The following is a 24839-nucleotide window of genomic DNA, read 5'->3' as shown; positions in this document are numbered from 1 at the left end:
ACAGACACAATGACACAACGACACACACACAGAGACACGACACACACAGAGACACAACGACACACACAGAGACACAACGACACACACAGAGACACAACGACACACACACAAAGACACAACGACACACAGAGACACAGCGACACAACGACACACACAGAGACACAACGACACACACAGAGACACAACGACACACACAGAGACACAACGACACACACAGAGACACAACGACACACACAGAGACACAACGACACACACAGAGACACAACGACACACACATACACACACACAGAGACACAACGACACACACACACACAGAGACACACCGACACACACAGAGACACACACACAGACACACACAGAGACACACACAGAGACACAACGACACACAGAGACACAACGACACACAGAGACACAACGACACACAGAGACACACACACACAGACACAACGACACACACACACACACCACGACACACACACACCACGACACACACACAACGACACGACACACACACACAACGACACGACACACACACACAACGACACGACACACACACACAACGAAACACACACACACACAACGACACACACACACACAACGACACACACACACAACGACACACACACACAGAGACACACACACAAACACAAACACAGAGACACACAACGACACACAGAGACACAACGACACACAGAGAGACACAACGACACACAGAGACACGACACACACACACAGACACAATGACACACAACGACACACACACACACACACACACAACCACACACACAACGACACACACAACGACACACACACACACAACGACACACACACACACACACACAACGACTCACACACACAACGACTCACACACGACACAACGACACACACGACACAACGACACACACGACACAACGACACACACGACACAACGACACACGACTCACACACACACAACGACACACACACACAACGACACACACACACACAACGACACACACAACGACACACGACACAACGACACACAGAGACACAACGACACAGACACACACAGAGACACACACACAGAGACACAACGACACACACACACACACAGAGACACGACACACACAGAGACACAACGACACACACAGAGACACAACGACACACAGAGACACAACGACACACACAGAGACACAACGACACACAGAGACACAACGACACACACACACAACGACACACAGAGACACAACGACACACACACACACACACAACGACTCACACACAACGACTCACACACAACGACTCACACACAACGACTCACACACACACACACAACGACTCACACACACACACAACGACTCACACACACACACAACGACTCACACACACACACAACGACTCACACACACACACAACGACTCACACACACACAACGACTCACACACACACACACAACGACTCACACACACACACACACACAACGACTCACACACAGAGACACACAGAGACACAACGACACACACAACGACACAGAGACACAACGACACACAAAGAGACACAACGACACACAAAGAGACACGACACACACAAAGAGACACAACGACACACACAGACACAGAGACACGACACACACAGAGACACAACGACACACACAGAGACACAACGACACACACAGAGACACAACGACACACACAAAGACACAACGACACACACACAAAGACACAACGACACACAGAGACACAGCGACACAACGACACACACAGAGACACAACGACACACAGACACACACAGAGACACAACGACACACACAGAGACACAACGACACACACATACACACACACAGAGACACAACGACACACACACACACAGAGACACAACGACACACACAGAGACACAACGACACACACAGAGACACAACGACACACACAGAGACACACCGACACACACAGAGACACACACACAGACACACACAGAGACACACACAGAGACACAACGACACACAGAGACACAACGACACACAGAGACACAACGACACACAGAGACACACACACACAGACACAACGACACACACACACACACCACGACACACACACACCACGACACACACACAACGACACGACACACACACACAACGACACGACACACACACACGACACACACACACACAACGACACACACACACACAACGACACACACACACACACACACACAGAGACACACAGAGACACACAACGACACACACAACGACACACACGACACACACGACACACACGACACAACGACACACACACAAACACAGTGACACACACACAAACACAAACACAGAGACACACAACGACACACAGAGACACAACGACACACAGAGACACAACGACACACAGAGAGACACAACGACACAGAGACACGACACACACACACAGACACAATGACACACAACGACACACACACACACACACACACAACCACACACACACAACGACACACACAACCACACACACAACGACACACACACAACCACACACACAACGACACACACACACAACGACACACACACACACACACACAACGACACACACACAACGACTCACACACGACACAACGACTCACACACACACAACGACACACACGACACAACGACACACACGACACAACGACACACACACACGACTCACACACACAACGACACACACACACAACGACACACACACACAACGACACACACACACAGAGACACAACGACACACGACACAACGACACACAGAGACACAACGACACACAGACACACACAGAGACACACACACAGAGACACAACGACACACACACACACACAGAGACACGACACACACAGAGACACAACGACACACACAGAGACACAACGACACACACAGACACAACGACACACACAGAGACACAACGACACACACACAAAGACACAACGACACACACACAAAGACACAACGACACACACAGAGACACAGCGACACAACGACACACACAGAGACACAACGACACACACAGAGACACAACAACACACACAGACACACACAGAGACAACGACACAGAGACACAATGACACACACAGAGACACAACGACACACACAGAGACACAACGACACACACAGAGACACAACGACACACACAGACACAACGACACAACGACACACACACACACAGAGACACAACGACACACAGTGACAACGACACACACAGAGACACAACGACACACAGTGACAACGACACACAGAGACACAACGACACACACAGAGACACACCGACACAGACACACACACACACACACACAGAGACACAACGACACACAGAGACACACACACACAGAGACACACACACACAACGACACACACACACACCACGACACACACACACACCACGACACACACACACACGACACACACACAACGACACACACACAACGACACACACAACGACTCACACACACAACGACACACACACACAACGACACACACACACAACGACACACACACACAACGACACACACGACACAACGACACACACAAACACAGAGACACACAACGACACACACAGAGACACAACGACACACACAGAGACACACAGAGACACGACACACACACACAGACACAATGACACACAACGACACACACAACCACACACACAACGACACACACACACACACGACACACACACACACACACAACGACTCACACACACAACGACTCACACACACACACAACGACTCACACACACAACGACTCACACACACAACGACTCACACACACACACAACACAACGACACACACACACGACTCACACACACACACACACACAACGACACACACACACAACGACACACACACACACAACGACACACACACACAACGACACACACGACACAACGACACACAGAGACACAACGACACACACAGAGACACAACGACACACACAGAGACACAACGACACACAGAGACACACACACACACAACGACACACACACACAACGACACACACACACACACGACGACGACACACACAGAGACACAACGACACACACACAGAGACACAACGACACACACACACACGACGACACACACGACGACACACACACACGACGACACACACACGACGACACACACACGACGACGACACACACGACGACGACACACAGAGACAACGACACACAGAGACGACGACACACAGAGACGACGACACACAGAGACGACGACACACACAGAGACGACGACACACACAGAGACGACGACACACACAGAGACGACGACACACACAGAGACGACGACACACACAGAGACGACGACACACACAGAGACGACGACACACACACAGAGACGACGACACACACAGAGACGACGACACACACAGAGACGACGACACACACAGAGACGACGACACACAGAGACGACGACACACAGAGACGACGCCACACACAGAGACGACGACACACACAGAGACGACGCCACACACAGAGACGACGACACACAGACACACACAGAGACACAACGACACACACAGAGACACAACGACACACACATACACACACACAGAGACACAACGACACACACACACACAGAGACACAACGACACACACAGAGACACAACGACACACACAGAGACACAACGACACACACAGAGACACACCGACACACACAGAGACACACACACAGACACACACAGAGAAACACACAGAGACACAACGACACACAGAGACACAACGACACACAGAGACACAACGACACACAGAGACACACACACACAGACACAACGACACACACACACACACCACGACACACACACACCACGACACACACACAACGACACGACACACACACACAACGACACGACACACACACACAACGACACACACACACACAACGACACACACACACACAACGACACACACACACACACACACACAGAGACACACAGAGACACACACAGAGACACACAGAGACACACACAACGACACACACGACACACACGACACACACGACACAACGACACACACACAAACACAGTGACACACACACAAACACAAACACAGAGACACACAACGACACACAGAGACACAACGACACACAGAGACACAACGACACACAGAGAGACACAACGACACAGAGACACGACACACACACACAACGACACACACACACACAACGACACACACACACACACACAGAGACACACAGAGACACACAACGACACACACAACGACACACACGACACACACGACACACACGACACACACACAAACACAGTGACACACACACAAACACAAACACAGAGACACACAACGACACAGAGACACAACGACACACAGAGACACAACGACACACAGAGAGACACAACGACACAGAGACACGACACACACACACAGACACAATGACACACAACGACACACACACACACACAACCACACACACACAACGACACACACAACCACACACACAACGACACACACACACAACGACACACACACACACACACACAACGACACACACACAACGACTCACACACGACACAACGACTCACACACACACAACGACACACACGACACAACGACACACACGACACAACGACACACACACACGACTCACACACACAACGACACACACACACAACGACACACACACACAACGACACACACACACAGACACAACGACACACAACGACACACGACACAACGACACACAGAGACACAACGACACACAGACACACACAGAGACACACACACAGAGACACAACGACACACACACACACACAGAGACACGACACACACAGAGACACAACGACACACACAGAGACACAACGACACACACAGACACAACGACACACACAGAGACACAACGACACACACACAGAGACACAACGACACACACACAAAGACACAACGACACACACAGAGACACAGCGACACAACGACACACACAGAGACACAACGACACACACAGAGACACAACGACACACACAGACACACACAGAGACAACGACACACAGAGACACAATGACACACACAGAGACACAACGACACACACAGAGACACAACGACACACACAGAGACACAACGACACAACGACACACACACACACAGAGACACAACGACACACAGTGACAACGACACACACAGAGACACAACGACACACAGTGACAACGACACACAGAGACACAACGACACACACAGAGACACACCGACACAGACACACACACACACACACACACAGAGACACAACGACACACAGAGACACAACGACACACAGAGACACAACGACACACAGAGACACACACACACAGAGACACACACACACAACGACACACACACACACCACGACACACACACACACCACGACACACACACACACAACGACACACACACAACGACACACACACAACGACACACACAACGACTCACACACACAACGACACACACACACAACGACACACACACACAACGACACACACACACAACGACACACACACACAACGACACACACGACACAACGACACACACACAACGACACACACACACACACACGACGACGACACACACAGAGACACAACGACACACACACAGAGACACAACGACACACACACACACGACGACACACACGACGACACACACACACGACGACACACACACACGACGACACACACACACACACACACGACGACGACACACACGACGACGACACACAGAGACAACGACACACAGAGACGACGACACACAGAGACGACGACACACACAGAGACGACGACACACACAGAGACGACGACACACACAGAGACGACGACACACACAGAGACGACGACACACACAGAGACGACGACACACACAGAGACGACGACACACACAGAGACGACGACACACACACAGAGACGACGACACACACACAGAGACGACGACACACACAGAGACGACGACACACACAGAGACGACGACACACACAGAGACGACGACACACACAGAGACGACGACACACAGAGACGACGACACACAGAGACGACGACACACAGAGACGACGCCACACACAGAGACGACGACACACACAGAGACGACGCCACACACAGAGACGACGACACACAGACACACACAGAGACACAACGACACACACAGAGACACAACGACACACACATACACACACACAGAGACACAACGACACACACACACACAGAGACACAACGACACACACAGAGACACAACGACACACACAGAGACACAACGACACACACAGAGACACACCGACACACACAGAGACACACACACAGACACACACAGAGACACACACAGAGACACAACGACACACAGAGACACAACGACACACAGAGACACAACGACACACAGAGACACACACACACAGACACAACGACACACACACACACACCACGACACACACACACCACGACACACACACAACGACACGACACACACACACAACGACACGACACACACACAACGACACACACACACACAACGACACACACACACACACACACACAGAGACACACAGAGACACACACAGAGACACACAGAGACACACAGAGACACACAGAGACACACAACGACACACACAACGACACACACGACACACACGACACACACGACACAACGACACACACACAAACACAGTGACACACACACAAACACAAACACAGAGACACACAACGACACACAGAGACACAACGACACACAGAGACACAACGACACACAGAGAGACACAACGACACAGAGACACGACACACACACACAGACACAATGACACACAACGACACACACACACACACACACACAACCACACACACACGACACACACAACCACACACACAACGACACACACACACAACGACACACACACACACACACACAACGACACACACACAACGACTCACACACGACACAACGACTCACACACACACAACGACACACACGACACAACGACACACACGACACAACGACACACACACACGACTCACACACACAACGACACACACACACAACGACACACACACACAACGACACACACACACAGACACAACGACACACAACGACACACGACACAACGACACACAGAGACACAACGACACACAGACACACACAGAGACACACACACAGAGACACAACGACACACACACACACACAGAGACACGACACACACAGAGACACAACGACACACACAGAGACACAACGACACACACAGACACAACGACACACACAGACACAACGACACACACAGAGACACAACGACACACACACAAAGACACAACGACACACACAGAGACACAGCGACACAACGACACACACAGAGACACAACGACACACACAGAGACACAACGACACACACAGACACACACAGAGACAACGACACACAGAGACAATGACACACACAGAGACACAACGACACACACAGAGACACAACGACACACACAGAGACACAACGACACACACAGAGACACAACGACACAACGACACACACACACACAGAGACACAACGACACACAGTGACAACGACACACACAGAGACACAACGACACACAGTGACAACGACACACACAGAGACACAACGACACACAGAGACACACCGACACAGACACACACACACACACACACAGAGACACAACGACACACAGAGACACAACGACACACAGAGACACAACGACACACAGAGACACACACACACAGAGACACACACACACAACGACACACACACACACCACGACACACACACACACCACGACACACACACACACAACGACACACACACAACGACACACACACAACGACACACACAACGACTCACACACACAACGACACACACACACAACGACACACACACACAACGACACACACACACAACGACACACACACACAACGACACACACACACAACGACACACACGACACAACGACACACACAAACACAGAGACACACAACGACACACAGAGACACAACGACACACACAGAGACACAACGACACACAGAGACACGACACACACACACAGACACAATGACACACAACGACACACACAACCACACATACAACGACACACACACACACACGACACACACACACACACACAACGACTCACACACACAACGACTCACACACACACACAACGACTCACACACACAACGACTCACACACACAACGACTCACACACACACACAACACAACGACACACACACACGACTCACACACACGACTCACACACACACACACACACAACGACACACACACACACAACGACACACACACACACAACGACACACACACAACGACACACACGACACAACGACACACAGAGACACAACGACACACACAGAGACACAACGACACACACAGAGACACAACGACACACAGAGACACACACACACACAACGACACACACACACCACGACACACACACAACGACACACACACAACGACACACACACAACGACACACACACACACACGACGACGACACACAGAGACGACGACACACACAGAGACACAACGACACACACACAGAGACACAACGACACACACACACACGACGACACACACGACGACACACACACACGACGACACACACACGACGACACACACACGACGACACACACACACACACACGACGACGACACACACGACGACGACACACAGAGACGACGACACACAGAGACGACGACACACAGAGACGACGACACACACAGAGACGACGACACACACAGAGACGACGACACACACAGAGACGACGACACACACAGAGACGACGACACACACACAGAGACGACGACACACACAGAGACGACGACACACACAGAGACGACGACACACACAGAGACGACGACACACAGAGACGACGACACACAGAGACGACGACACACAGAGACGACGCCACACACAGAGACGACGACACACACAGAGACGACGCCACACACAGAGACGACGACACACAGAGACGACGACACACACAGAGACGACGACACACAGAGACGACGACACACACAGAGACGACGACACACAGAGACGACGACACACACAGAGACGACGACACACACAGAGACGACGACACACACAGAGACGACGACACACACACAGACGACGACGACACACACACAGAGACGACGACACACACACAGAGACGACGACACACACACAGAGACGACGACACACACACAGAGACGACGACACACACACAGAGACGACGACACACACACACACAGAGACGACGACACACACACAGAGACGACGACACACACACAGAGACGACGACACACAGAGACACGCACAGAGACACGCACAGAGAGAGACACGCACAGAGAGAGACACGCACAGAGAGAGACACGCACAGAGAGAGACACGCACAGAGAGAGACACGCACAGAGAGAGACTTCCAAACAGAGGAATTAATCATGTACAACAGTGTTGCCATCATTAGATTGCAATACCCTGACACAATTACAAATCATATGGTGAGTATATGAAGGTCTGGGTACCTTATACATTCTTATTTTACCAGGTAAGTTGACTGAGAACACATCCTCATTTACAGCAATGACCTGGGGAATAGTTACAGGGGAGAGGGGCTGGCTCGTTAGCTAACGTATCTAGTGAAGAGCTCTTCTTTGTCTACACCCATTCACCATCGTTCACACCCTCTTACGCTTTAGCCCCACCCATCTTGTTTCGAATCTCGAAGAGCACACTTGACGCTCGGGCAGATCATTTTTTAACCTCTGGATAACATGAAAACAGCCTAACCAGCTCTGCTGGCAACAATTTAATTTAGCTTTTTTGCAGACGTTTACTGACACCGGCCATATTCAATGGGTATTGTACACACGTCACAAAATGTTAGCTAACGAGCCAGCCAGCTAACTTTAGCTAGTTAAACAACAAAGTGCCAACACTGCCTAACATTCGGCTCTAAATAGAAAAGCAAACAGCTTTGGGAAACAAATATCATTAGCTAGCTAGCTAACAGTACACTTTAGCTTAAGACATATAGCTAGCTCGCTAAACACTGAACCTTGCTAGTGTTGTAATCGGCTAAACTTTGATCATTGAGATAGGAAATGAAAGAGTGGGTTATGTCAGAAGTTAATGGTTCTCTGAAGAAAAACCAATGGACATCTGTGGTTGTCAGGAGGTGAGGACAGATCACCTGAAGGGAGTAATAAAGGTTTGTTATCCTGTTACCCTCTTTATTAGCTTCCTGTAGAGCCATAAACTGTAAGGATTGGAGAGAGGGAGTGTAGGATGTAAATAACTGAAGTGAGAAATGTTTTGCTGTCTGATTACAGCTGCACAGAACCTTTGGGAAGAATTAAACTTGGTTAAAGCTTCTCTAGTGTCAGTGAGTTATTTACTCTGAAAAATAAGAACCTAACAATAGGTAAACAACGTTTAAAATCACACGCATAACATTAGCTAACGAGCCAGCCAGCTAACATTAACTAGTTAAACAACAATGAACAAAGTGGCAACAATGCCACAGTGCTGGGAGCTAACCAACCAGGTCCAATGTTAGCTAGCTAACATGAGACTAGACTAACTGGCCTCACTTCAGGTCCTTAGGAAACTACGCAGTATTTTGTTTTTTTATGTATTATTTCTTACAGAGTAAGCCCAGAAAACCTCAAGTGTTATTACATACAGCAGGGAAGAACTATTGGAAATAAAAGGGGCGTCAACTTACCAACATAACGACCAGGAAAACGACTCTTCCAAAGCGGATACTTTGTTCGGACTTCCACCCTGGACATGGGATCTTATCCCAGAGGCTAACCCAAAACAACGTGGTCGCCGCAGGAGAGGCAGAGGAAGCGGCCTACTGGTCAGACTTAGAAGGCGAGCACACCATCCACCACTTCCGAGTATACTACTCGCCAATGTCCAATCTCTAGACAACAAGGTGGACGAAATTAGGGGACGAGTTGCGTTCCAGAGAGACATCAGAGATTGTAACATTCTGTTTCACGGAAGCATGGCTCACTCGGGATATGTTGTCAGAGTAGGTACAGCCACCCGGTTTCTTCATGCATCACGCCGACAGAAACAAACATCTCTCTGGTAAGAAGAAGGGCGGGGTGGTATGTCTTATGATTAACGACTCACGGTGTAATCATAACAACATATAGGAACGCAAGCCCTTTCGTTCACCTGACCTAGAATTCCTTACAATCAAATGCGCCCCCACCACCCCCCAAAGCAGATACCTCGACAGCCCTGAAGGGACTTCGCTGGACTCTATGTAAACCATATATCATGAGGCTGCATTTATTGTAGCTGGGGATTTTAAGCTATTCTGAGAACAACGCTTCCAAAATTCTAATCAGCATATCGAATGCGCGACATGAGCTGGTAGCCTTTTGGACCATTGCATCATAATTCGCGCAAAACTGAAAGCGCGAACCACCACTTTCAATCATGGCAAGGCGACTGGATGGCTGGCTGGCTGGCTGGTCTGCACTGTTTGTATTCGGTCATGTTTCCAGTCGCAGAGCATGCGACATATTTACGGACATATTCAATCAATGCATCAAGATTGTCAACATTGTTCCTGTTTCCAAGAAAGCTAAGGTAACTGAACTAAATGACTATCGCTCTCCATCATCATGAAGTGCTTTGAAAGACAATTTTTATTTTATTTAACCTTCAACTAGGCAAGTCAATTAAGAACACATTCTTAATTACAATGACGGCCTGGGAACAGTGGGTTAACTGCCTTGTTCAGGGCCAGAATGACAGATTTTTACCTAGTCAGCTCGGGGATTCGATCTAGCAACCTTTCGGTTACTGTCCCAACGCTGTAACCCCTAGGCTACCTGCTGTCCCAGACTAGTCAAGGATCATATCACCTCCACACTACCTGATACCCGAGACCTACTCCAATTTGATTACCACCCCAATAGGTCCACAGACGATGCAATCGCCATCACCCTGCCCTATTCCATCTGGACAAGATGAAAACCTATGTAAGAATGCTGTTCATTGCTCAGCTTTTCATTGCTCAGCTCAGCCTTTAACACCATAGTACCCTCCAAACTCGTCAGTAAGCTTGAGACCTTGGGTCCTGGACTTTGATGGGCCACCACCAGGTGGTGAAGGTAGGAAACAACATCTCCACCCCTCTGATCCTCAACACTGGGGCCCCACAAGGGTGCGTTCTCAGCCCTCTTCAATACTTCCTGTTCACCCATGACCGCGTAGCTATGCACGCCTCCAACTCAATCATCAAGTTTGCAGACACAACAGTGGTAGGCTTGATTGCCAACAACGAGACGGCCTACAGGGAGGAGGTGAGGGCCCTCGGAGTGTGGTGTCAAGAAAATAACCGCTCACTCAACGTCAACAAAACAAAGGAGATGATTGTGGACTTCAGGAAACAGCAGAGGGAGCACCCCATCCACATCGGACAGTAGTGGATAAGGTGGACAGTTGTAAGTTCCTCGGCATACACATCACAGACAAACTGAAATGGTCCACACACACAGACAGCGTGGTGAAGAATGTGCAACAGCACCTCTTCAACCTCGAGAGGCTGAAGAAATTTGGCTTGTCACCTAAAACCCTCATTAACTTTTACAGATGCACAATCGAGAGCATCCTGTCGGGCTGTATCACTGCCTAGTACGGCAACTGCACCGCCCTCAACCACAAGGCTCTCCAGAGGGTGGTGTGGTCTGCACAACGCATCACCGGGGGCAAACTACCTGCCCTCCAGGACACCTACACCACCCGATGTCACAGGAAGGCCAAAAGGATCATCAAGGACAACAACCAGCCAAGCCACTGCCTGTTCACCCTGCTATCATCCAGAAGGCGAGGTCAGTACAGGTACATTAAAGCAGGGACCGAGAGACTGAAAAACGACCCTAACCCTAACCCCAGCTAACATTAGCTAGGTAGCTAACAGTACAAATTAGCTTAAAATGAAACCACTTTGTCAAAATTAGAAATGTGTAATAACTGAAAATGTAGCTAGCTAACACTAGACAATCTTAGCTACATAAATCAACATGCATCATGGACGCATCTCCCTGTTAGGAATGCCATACCACGGTTGCCCTTAATTTGAAGATGACAGGTGTTTTCTCCATCTCTTTAGCTATCATACTCTAATTCACCTGATTTCAAAACTTGATCCTCCAGAAAGTGGAGAACAACACGTATGCAGCTCCACTACACAATACATTTTATATAAAGTCGCATTCGACAGGATTAACAACACAGACTGACGCCTTGAATATGGCAGACCAATTCGAACTTCTCTCTCAAGTCCAGCCCACTCATTATCTCAACCAATCATGGCTAGTGGGAAGGTTCTCAACTTTTTCTGTGGCTTAAACAACAAGGCTCGTAATTTTATCAGTTATTCGTATTTACAGATGGTATACATGTTCGTTATTATGGCACATGTAAGCTCACGTTTGAGAAGACATTTATGCCCCAAAAACACTTTTTTTACCATTATTTTACCAGGTAAGTGGACTGAGAACACGTTCTCATTTACAGCAACGACCTGGGGAATAGTTACAGGGGAGATGAAGGGGATGAATGAGCCAATTGTAAGCTGGGGATGATTAGGTGACAATGATGGTATGAGGGACAGCTTGGGAATTTAGCCAGGACACCGGGGTTAACTCTTTTGGGGTAGGGGGTAGCATTTTCACTTTTGGATGAATAGCGTGCCCAAACTGAACTGCCTCCTACTCTGTCCCAGATGCTAATATATGCATATTATTAGTAGTATTGGATAGAAAACACTGAAGTTTCTAAAACAGCTTGAATGATGTCTGTGAGTATAACAGAACTCATATGGCAAGCAAAAACCTGAGAATAAATCCAAACAGGAAGTGAGAAATCGATTTTCAAAACAGTGCCTATTGAAATCCCTGTTAGATATGGATGTGCTTGCACTTCCTAGGGCTTCCAGTAGATGTCACCGTCTTTAGATACTGGTTTTAGGACTCTACTATAAAGGAGGGGCTCATAGGAGCTCTTTTAGTGAGTGGTCTGGCAGAGAGCCTCGGTCTCATGACGCGCGGTCACAAGAGAGTTAGCTCCCGTTCCAATGCTTTTCTTCAGACAATGAAATTCTCCGGTTGGAACCTTGATGATTTATGTTAAAAACATACTAAAGATTGATTGCATATATCATACAACCTGTAAGAGAACTTTTTGAGTTTTTGTCTGGAGGAAATGCTTGCGCCTCATGAAGATGGATTACTGGGCTGAACATGCTAACAACAAGTGGCTAAATGATGGGCTTTATGGAACAAAACAGTAATTTATTGTCGAACTGGGATTCCTGGGAGTGCCTTCTGATGAAGATCAAAGGTAAGTGAATATTTAGTGGTTTTTCAAACTTATGTTGACTACAAAATGGAGGACTTTTCTTTGGCTGAATTTGGGCTCTGAGCACCGTTCACAGATTATGCTTTTTCCGTAAAGTTTTTTTAAAATCTGACACAGCGTTTGCATAGAGGATAAGTCTCTTTAATTCTGTGAATAACACTTGTATCTTTTATCAATGTTTATTATGAGTATTTCTGCAAAATCACAGGACCTTTTGGAATCAAAACATTACTGCACGTAACGCGACAATGTAAACAGAGATTTTTGGATATAAATATGCACATTATTGAACAAAACATACATGTATTGTGTAACATGATGCCCTATGAGTGTCATCTGATGAAGATCAAAGGTTAGTGATTAATTGTATCTATATTTCTGCTTTTTGTGACTCCTAACTTTGGCTGGAAAAATGGCTGTTTTTTGACTCTGCTATGACCTACCATAATCATATGTTGTGCTTTCGCTGTAAATATTTTTTGAAATCGGACACCATGGGTAGATTAACAAGATGTTTATCTTTCATTTGCTGTATTGTACTTGTTAATGTGTGAAAGTTACATATTTCAAAAAAATATTTTTGAATTTCGCACGCTGCCTTGTGGCAGCCTCGTGGGGTTCCGCTAGCGGAACGCCTGCACTAGAAAGGATAACACCCCTACTCTTACGATAAGTGCCATGGGATCTTTAATGACCTCAGAGTCAGGACACCCGTTTAACGTCCCATCCGAAAAACGGCACCCTACACAGGGCAGTGTCCCCAAACACTGCCCTGGGGCATTGGGATATTTTTTAGACCAGAGGAAAGAGTGCCTCCTACTGGCCCTCCAACACCACTTCCAGCAGCATCTGGTCATGGAACCCCTGGAATGAGTAGGCATGTCTAAGCTTTTGACTTGTACTGTTTATATGAAGGTTTGGGTAACTTTTTAATCTATATATAAAGGTCTGTGTAGCTTTTTAATCTCCACTGAACAAAAATATAAAACGCAACATGTGAAGTGTTGGTCCCGAGGTTTTTTTAACAAGTGACATCAATAAGGGATCATACCTTTCACCTGGATTCTCCTGGTCATGGAAAGAGCAGGTGTTCATAATGTTTTGTATACTCAGTGAATAGATTAAGGTTTGCGTACCTTTTTAAAAGCGGTAGCCGGGGCCATCTCTGCTCCATTCAGGGTTCTCAGCAGAAACATGGGCCAGGAAGACGCGTTCATTCTGAAGCCTGCAGAAAACACACAATGTTTAGAAAGGCTTCTCCTGGGATTCAAAGAATAAATACAAAATAAATAGGACAAAACGCACACCACAACAGGTGAGACACAACACTACATAGAGACCTAAGACAGCAACATAACAAGGCAGCAACACATGACAACACAGCATGGTAGCAACATAACATGACAACATGGTAGCAGCACAAAACAGGGTACACACATTATTGGGCACACGCAACAGCACAAAGGGCAAGAAGGTAGAGACAACAATACTGACAGTTGTTGCTGCTTTGTGTAATGTAAGTGTCCATGATTGAGTCTTAGAATGAAGCGATTGAGATAAAACTGTCCAGTTTAAGTGTTTGTTGCAGCTCGTTCAAGTCACTAGCTGCAGCGAACTGAAAAGACGAGCGACCCAGGGATGTGTGTGCTTTGGGGACCTTTAACAGAATGTGATTGGCAGAATGGGTGTTGTATGTGGAGGATGAGGGCTTTATTAGATATCTCAGATGGGGGGAGTGAGGCCTAAGAGGGTTTTGTAAATAAGCATCAACCAGTGGCTCTTGCGACGAGTATACAGAAATGACCAGTTTACAGAGGAGTATAGAGTGCAGTGATGTGTCCTATAAGGAGCATTGGTGGCAAATCTCATGGCCAATTGGTAAAGAGCATCCAGCCGCACGAGAATACCCTTACCTGCCGATCTATAAATTATGTCTCCGTAATCTAGCATGGGTAGGATGGCCATCTGAATCAGGGTTAGTATGGCAGCTGGGGTGAAAGAGGAGCGATTACGATAGAGGAAACCAGGTCTAGATTTAACTTTAGCCTGCAGCTTTGATATGTGCCGAGAGAACAACAGTGCACCGTCTAGCAATACTCCCAAGTACTTGTATGACGTGACTACCTCAAGCACTAAACCCTCAGAGGTAGTAATAACACCTGTGGGACGAGGGGCATTCTTCTTACCAAACCACAGTTCCCCTCTTTCCACTGGGATTCTCTGCCTCTAACCCTATTACAGGGGCTGAGTCACTGGCTTACTGGTGCTCTTTCATGCCGTCCCTAGGAGGGGTGCGTCACTGACGTGATCTTCCTGTCTGGGTTGGCGCCCCCCCTTGGGTTGTGCCGTGGCGGAGATCTTTGTGGACTATACTCGGCCTTGTCTCAGGATGGTAAGTTGGTGATTGAAGATATCCCTCTAGTGGTGTGGGGGCTGTGCTTTGGCAAAGTGGGTGGGGTTATATCCTTCCTGTTTGGCCCTGTCTGGGGGTATCATCAGATGGGCCACAGTGTCTCCAGACCCCGCCTGTCTCAGTCTCCAGTATTTATGTTGGAGTAGTTTGTGTCGGGGGCTAGGGTAAGTTTGCTATATCTGGAGTACTTCTCCCGTCTTATCCGGTGTCCTGTGTGAATTTAAGTATGCTCTCTCTAACTCTCTCGGAGGACCTGAGCCCAAGGACCATGCCTCAGGACTACCTGGCATGATGACTCCTTGCTGTCCCCAGTCCACCTGGCCGTGCTGCTGCTCCAGTTTCAACTGTTCTGCCTGAGGCTATGGAATCCTGACCTGTTCACCGGACGTGCTACCTGTCCCAGACCTGCTGTTTTCAACTCTCTAGAGACAGCAAGAGTGGTAGAGATACTCTTAATGATCGGTTATGAAAAGCCAACTGACATTTACTCCTGATGTGCTGACTTGCTGCACCCTCGACAACTACGGTGATTATTATTTTTTGACCATGCTGGTCATTTATGAACATTTGAACATCTTGGCCATGTTCTGTTATAATCTCCACCCGGCACAGACAGAAGAGAACTGGCCACCCCTCATAGCCTGGTTCCTCTCTAGGTTTCTTCCTAGGTTTGGGCCTTTCTAGAGAGTTTTGTTTGGGGTTTTAGGCTGGGTTTCTGTACAGCACTTTGAGATATCAGCTGATGTACGAAGGGCTATATAAATAAATTTGATTTGATTTGACAGAGGGGATCAAGCTGATTCTATACCATTTTACAGAGGCCAGATCATGAAGGAAGGCTTGCTCATTAAAAGTTTTTTAGCAAGCATTTATGACCAATCAGGACAGGTCGTTTCACTGAGCAGCCATTACGAACACAGGTTGTAAAACAGTGAGGCCATTACAGAAAACACCAGACTGATAGCAATCAGGATTATTTGTGAGGATAAAAGAGGAGAGTAGCCTGTTCTGGGTGTTTGGAGTCATACCTTGTGGGATTGATGATAATCTGAGAAAGATTTAGGGAGTCCCATTGCTTTAGGACTTGGTCAGGCAGTTTAAACATGTCCCAGTTTAGGTCACCAAGCAGGACAAATTCAGACTTAGTGTAAGGGGCCAGGAGAGAGCTTAGGGCAGATAGGGTACAGGCCAGTGCTGATGGAGGACAATAGCATCCAGCAACAGTCAACAAAGAGCGATTTGAAAGTTTAATGCTAAAAACCAGCAAATCAAGTTGTTTGGGGACAGACTTGGTGGAGACAACCTGATCACTGAAGGTGATCCTTGGTAAAGCCACTCCACCACAAGATCTGTCTTGAAGAAAATGGTTATAACCAGAAAGGTTAACATCAGTATTCAAAACACTATTTCTTAACCACGTCTCAGTAATGACCAACACATCTGGATTGGAGCTGTGAACCCACTTTTAATTGATCCATTTTAGGTAATATGCTTCTAGTGTCAACGTGCAGAAAACCCAGGCTTTTACAAAAGCAGAAATCAGTGAAGCAGACAGCCCCAAATCTGACCTGTGCTCTAGCAAACAGTAGATGGGTCAGGGTGTACATGCACATTTCCAGATATCATCAACAGTAATACAATCAAGGCACGCCAGAGGACAAGGAGAGCTCTGCAGTGCTGATTTATGACATCTGAATGTGCATCAGGTGGCAACAAGATCATATATTTGCATATAGCCTATGAATGGTCTATATCAGGGGTTTGTTAAACTTTTTCAGCTGGAGACCCAAATTAGAAATTGACCGTCCTCCCGTGACCCAAATCATGATTCAAATGAAGAAGAAACAGTGCGCGATTATATACATTTCATGTCTCACATGCCCAGGGCCCACTTTGGATCCCGAGCCATAGTTTAAGAAACCCTGGTCTATATTATCAGATGTGTCATTAGCAATGTGTTTTTGTCATATGATTGTGTTTGGCATTTTGTGTTTTCAGTGCTAAACCTTAACGATTGATTGTCCCCTTGTCCGGGACAAGGACAAAAAACGCTGCATAGATTTAAGTTGTTTATGCGGACAAGTAAAAAAAATAATTAAAATCACAATATCAAACAATTACTCGGATCAGAAATTAGAGCAGAATGTCCAACGGATCAGAGTACGTGAGCGGAGTTGTGGAGCGGTGCTCCCTCCACGTCCTTTCCAAACTGCCTCTCCAAATTGGTTCCATTCATTAAAATCACTATTTAACCAACAAACATCTATAGATGTGACTACCTGGACCTACAGTACCATTTATCCAACAGACATTATCAAACAAATCAAGCATTTCTGTGGAACTGCGATTCCTGGGAGTGCATTCTGATGAAGATCATCAAAAGGTAAGGGAATATTTATAATGTCATTTCTGATTTCTGTTGACTCCAACATGGCGGAAAATTTTATTTGTTTTCTGAGCGCCGTCTCAGATTATTGCATGGTTTGCTTTTTCCGTAAAGTTTTTTTGAAATCTGACACAGCGTTTGCATTAAGGAGAGGTATATCTATATTTCCATATTTAACACTTGAATTTTCATTGTCATTTATAATGAGGATTTCTGTAATGATGTGGCTCTCTGCAATATCACCGGATGTTTTTGGAACTAGTGAACGTAACGCGCCAATGTATACTCAGATTTTTTTATATAAATATGAACTTTATCAAACATACATGTATTGTGTAACATGAAGTCCTATGAGTGTCATCTGATGAAGATCATCCAAGGTTAGTGATTAATTTTTTCTCTATTTGTGCTTTTTGTGACTCTTTGGCTTGAAAAATGGCTGAGTTTTTCTTTGGCTTGTTGGTGACCTAACAATTATTTGTGTTGCTTTCACTGTAAAGCCTATTTGAAAATCAGACACTGTGGTGGGATTAACAACAAGATTACCTTTAAAACGGTATAAAATACATGTATGTTTGAGGAATTTTAATTATGAGATCTCTGTTGTTTTGAATTTGGCGCCCTGCACTTTCACTGGCTGTTGTCATATCGATCCCGTTAACGGGATTGCAGCCCTAAGAAGTTAACTGTGCAACCAGGGGGTGATATCTTATATATATATATAAATAAAACTATAGACCACCTTTACTCCACACACAGACGGGTACAAAGCTCTCCCTCGCCCTCCATTTGGAAAATCTGACCATAATTCTATCCTACTGATTCCCGCTTACAAGCCAAAACTAAAGCAGGAAGAACCAGTGACTCGGTCAATAAAGAACTGGTCAGATGACGCAGATGCTAAGCTACAGGACTGTTTTGCTAGCACAGGCCTGGAATATGTTCTGGGATTCTTCCAGGGCATTGAGGAGTACATCACATCAGTCACTGGCTTCATCAATAAGTGCCACGATGACGTCGTCCCCACACTGACCATACATACACTGCTCAAAAAAATAAAGGGAACACTTAAAACACAATGTAACTCCAAGTCAATCACACTTCTGTGAAATCAAACTGTCCACTTAGAAAGCAACACTGATTGACAATTAATTTCACATGCTGTTGTGCAAATGGAATAGACAACAGGTGGAAATTATAGGCAATTAGCAAGACACCCCCAATAAAGGAGTGGTTCTGCAGGTGGTACCACAGACCACTTCTCAGTTCCTATGCTTCCTGGCTGATGTTTTGGTCACTTTTGAATGCTAGCGGTGCTTTCACTCTAGTGGTAGCATGAGACGGAGTCTACAACCCACACAAGTGGCTCAGGTAGTGCAGCTCATCCAGGAAGGCACATCAATGCGAGCTGTGGCAAGAAGGTTTGCTGTGTCTGTCAGCGTAGTGTCTAGAGCATGGAGGCGCTACCAGGAGACAGGCCAGTACATCAGGAGACGTGGAGGAGGCCGTAGGAGGGCAACAACCCAGCAGCAGGACCGCTACCTCCGCCTTTGTGCAAGGAGGAGCAGGAGGAGCACTGCCAGAGCCCTGCAAAATGACCTCCAGCAGGCCACAAATGTGCATGTGTCTGCTCAAACGGTCAGAAACAGACTCCATGAGGGTGGTATGAGGGCCCGACGTCCACAGGTGGGGGTTGTGCTTACAGCCCAACACCGTGCAGGACGTTTGGCATTTGCCAGAGAACACCAAGATTGGCAAATTCGCCACTGGCGCCCTGTGCTCTTCACAGATGAAAGCAGGTTCACACTGAGCACATGTGACAGACGTGACAGAGTCTGGAGACGTTCTGCTGCCTGCAACATCCTCCAGCATGACCGGTTTGGCGGTGGGTCAGTCATGGTGTGGGGTGGCATTTCTTTGGGGGGCCACACAGCCCTCCATGTGCTCGCCAGAGGTAGCCTGACTGCCATTAGGTATCAAGATGAGATCCTCAGACCCTTTGTGAGACCATACGCTGGTGCGGTTGGCCCTGGGTTCCTCCTAATGCAAGACAATACTAGACCTCATGTGGCTGGAGTGTGTCAGCAGTTCCTGCAAGAGGAAGGCATTGATGCTATGGACTTCCCCAGACCTGAATCCAATTGAGCACATCTGGGACATCATGTCTCGCTCCATCCACCAACGCCACGTTGCACCACAGACTGTCCAGGAGTTGGCGGATGCTTTAGTCCAGGTCTGGGAGGAGATCCCTCAGGAGACCATCCGCCACCTCATCAGGAGCATGCCTAGGCGTTGTAGGGAGGTCATACAAGCACGTGGAGGCCACACACACTACTGAGCCTCATTTTGACTTGTTTTAAGGACACTGCCTGGTATGGAAACTGCTCGGCCTCCGACCGCAAGACACTACAGAGGGTAGTGTGTACTGCCCAGTACATCACTGGGGCCAAGCTTCCTGCCACCCAGGACCTCTATGCCAGGCAGTGTCAGAGGAAGTCTTTAAAAATTGTCGAAGACTCCAGCCACCCTAGTCATAGACTGTTCTCTGCTACCGCACGGCAAGCGGTACCGGAATGCCAAGTCTAGGTCCAAGAGGCTTCTTAACAGCTTCTACCCCCAAGCCATAAGACTACTGAACAGCTAATCAAATGGCGACCCTGATTATTTACATTGTCCCCCCACCCCCATTTTTACGCTACCCCCCCCCCCCCCACTTTTACGCTGCTGCTACTTCGTTTATTTATATTATCTAGTCACCAACTCTACCCACATGTACATATTACCTTGACTAACCTGTGCCCCGCACACCGACTCTGTGCCAGTACCACCTTAAAATAGCCTCGCTACCTATGTATGTTGTTGTTGAACGCCGAAACTGAAACCTGTCGAACTGACCGCTGAAACTTGAACTAAAGACATCGGTTTAAAAGCTGACTGTTTTATATACTTTTATTTTGAATCCTGCGTCTCTGTTGGGCTAAATTGCTGTGAGCGCTGCCATCTGTCCCGGGATCCTGCCAGATTCCGTATAGGGGGAGAGACGCGAAAGCCCAGCTAGCCTAGCTGGCTCAGCTGTCTCAAATGGAGGCTGCTATTGAACGTTTCAAATGTTGCAGGAGCTGCGTTTACTTTGCTTTGTTCAGGGACAATGTGGACCGCGTTGACTTTCAATGTAGCAAGTGCTTGCTTGTGGAGGACTATAGGAGCGAAGTAGCGACTCTTAGCAAGCAAGTACAAAACTGCATAAGCTACTGGGGAACCCACCTAATTTTTATTCCACCCCAGTAGCTGGACGCCGCTCTCCACAGTCGACTGGCCGGTGCTAGGCAGGGTTCCATCCTCGAAGGGGTCCCTCCATTCCCTGGAGAACGGAGTTGATCTCGACCCAACCGACCAGCCATGGAGGTTCGTCACTCGCCGTGGAAGTCGAAGGTGGTGTCCTCTGGCAACAGGGGTCTCCATGGAGATGTTGAGCCTGGATCTGACAGACCAGAAACAGCTTTGCCACCCTGGATCCAGAGGTTCCGGCGCCTTCGTCTGTGGTGGCTTCCCAATCAAGATCGGATCCGGAGGTACCTGCGACTTCGTCCTCGGCTCTGTCTCCCTCTCCGGTGGCATCTACCTCGGGTTCTGATCCTTAGAGCTCCCAGCCTCACCAGACCATGAGGCAGCCTGAGAGACCGGCCCATTCAACATCACCAGTTGTCATCATAGGCAGCTCTACGGTGAGAAACATCTCGGTCCCCAAGGCAAAAAACCTGTGCTACCCAGGAGCACAAGTACAGGACATAACAAGGTTGCTTCCGACTGTTCTACCACATATGCCCGGGAGCTGACACTGTCGTAGTCCATGTGGGGTAAAACTACATCAGGAGGGCTAGCTCAGAACATTTGAAAATGTATTTAACTGATTTCAGCATTAAAATACTCCAAAAAAACTGCCAATAATTTCAGGTCCAGTACCATCGTTGGGCCGCGGGTGTGAAAGATTCAGCAGACTGCTGGCATTACACATCTGGCTAAAATACTACTGTAGCTCTGCTGGAGTCACTTTTAATGCTAACTTTGACACCTTCTGGAAACAGAAGATAATAACAGGAATGACGGAGTCCATCCAAATAATCTTGGTTCCTGGACTCTGTCCACGCATTTCAAGGCTGCATTGAAAAATGACTGGTAAATGATCCAAGACCAGCTCATTGTGACAATGAGTTGTCATAATGCTGCAGCAAATGTACATGATCTTAGGTGCATTGGCAAACACAATGTAAATAATTTAATTTATGTACCCCTAATACAGTGAGGGGAAAAAATAATTTGATCCCCTGCTGATTTTGTACGTTTGCCCACTGACAAAGAAATGATCAGTCTACAATTTTAATGGTAAGTTTATTTGAACATGGATAGACAGAATAACAACAAAAAAATCCTGAAAAACACATCTCAAAAATGTTATAAATTGATTTGCATTTTAATGAGGGAAATAAGTATTTGATCCCTCTGCAAAAATGTACTTAGTACTTGGTGGCAAAACCCTTGTTGGAAATCCCAGAGGTCAGACATTTATTGTAGTTGGCCACCAAGTTTGCACACATCTCAGGAGGGATTTTGTCCTACTCCTCTTTGCAGATATTCTCCAAGTCATTAAGGTTTCAAGGCTGATGTTTGGCAACTCAAACCTTCAGCTCCCTCCACAGATTTACTATGGGATTAATGTC

General features: G+C 47.4%; 1 protein-coding gene across 12 annotated transcripts in view; it reads right to left on the bottom strand.

Annotated features, from left to right (window-relative positions):
• LOC110524902 (sex comb on midleg-like protein 2) overlaps positions 1–24839 on the bottom strand; it is a 76915-nt gene that overhangs the window by 37831 nt on the left and 14245 nt on the right. For 10 of the 12 annotated variants that reach the window (XM_036979019.2, XM_036979020.2, XM_036979023.2 and 7 more), the window contains one exon: positions 16459–16547. In XM_036979019.2, coding sequence (XP_036834914.1) covers positions 16459–16547 — 89 coding nt within the window. Of the gene's footprint in view, positions 1–11660; positions 11865–16458; positions 16548–24839 lie in introns of those variants that run through there. The other 2 variants (XM_090236557.1, XM_090236558.1) reach the window with 2 other exon arrangements.

The sequence above is a fragment of the Oncorhynchus mykiss genome, chromosome 5 (genome assembly GCF_057628025.1).
Source record: "Oncorhynchus mykiss isolate SJ-2025 chromosome 5, ASM5762802v1, whole genome shotgun sequence".
In the NCBI taxonomy this organism is placed as follows: domain Eukaryota; kingdom Metazoa; phylum Chordata; class Actinopteri; order Salmoniformes; family Salmonidae; genus Oncorhynchus; species Oncorhynchus mykiss.
Note: the sequence above shows the minus strand (reverse complement) of the source record. Positions and strands in the feature narration are given on the sequence as shown.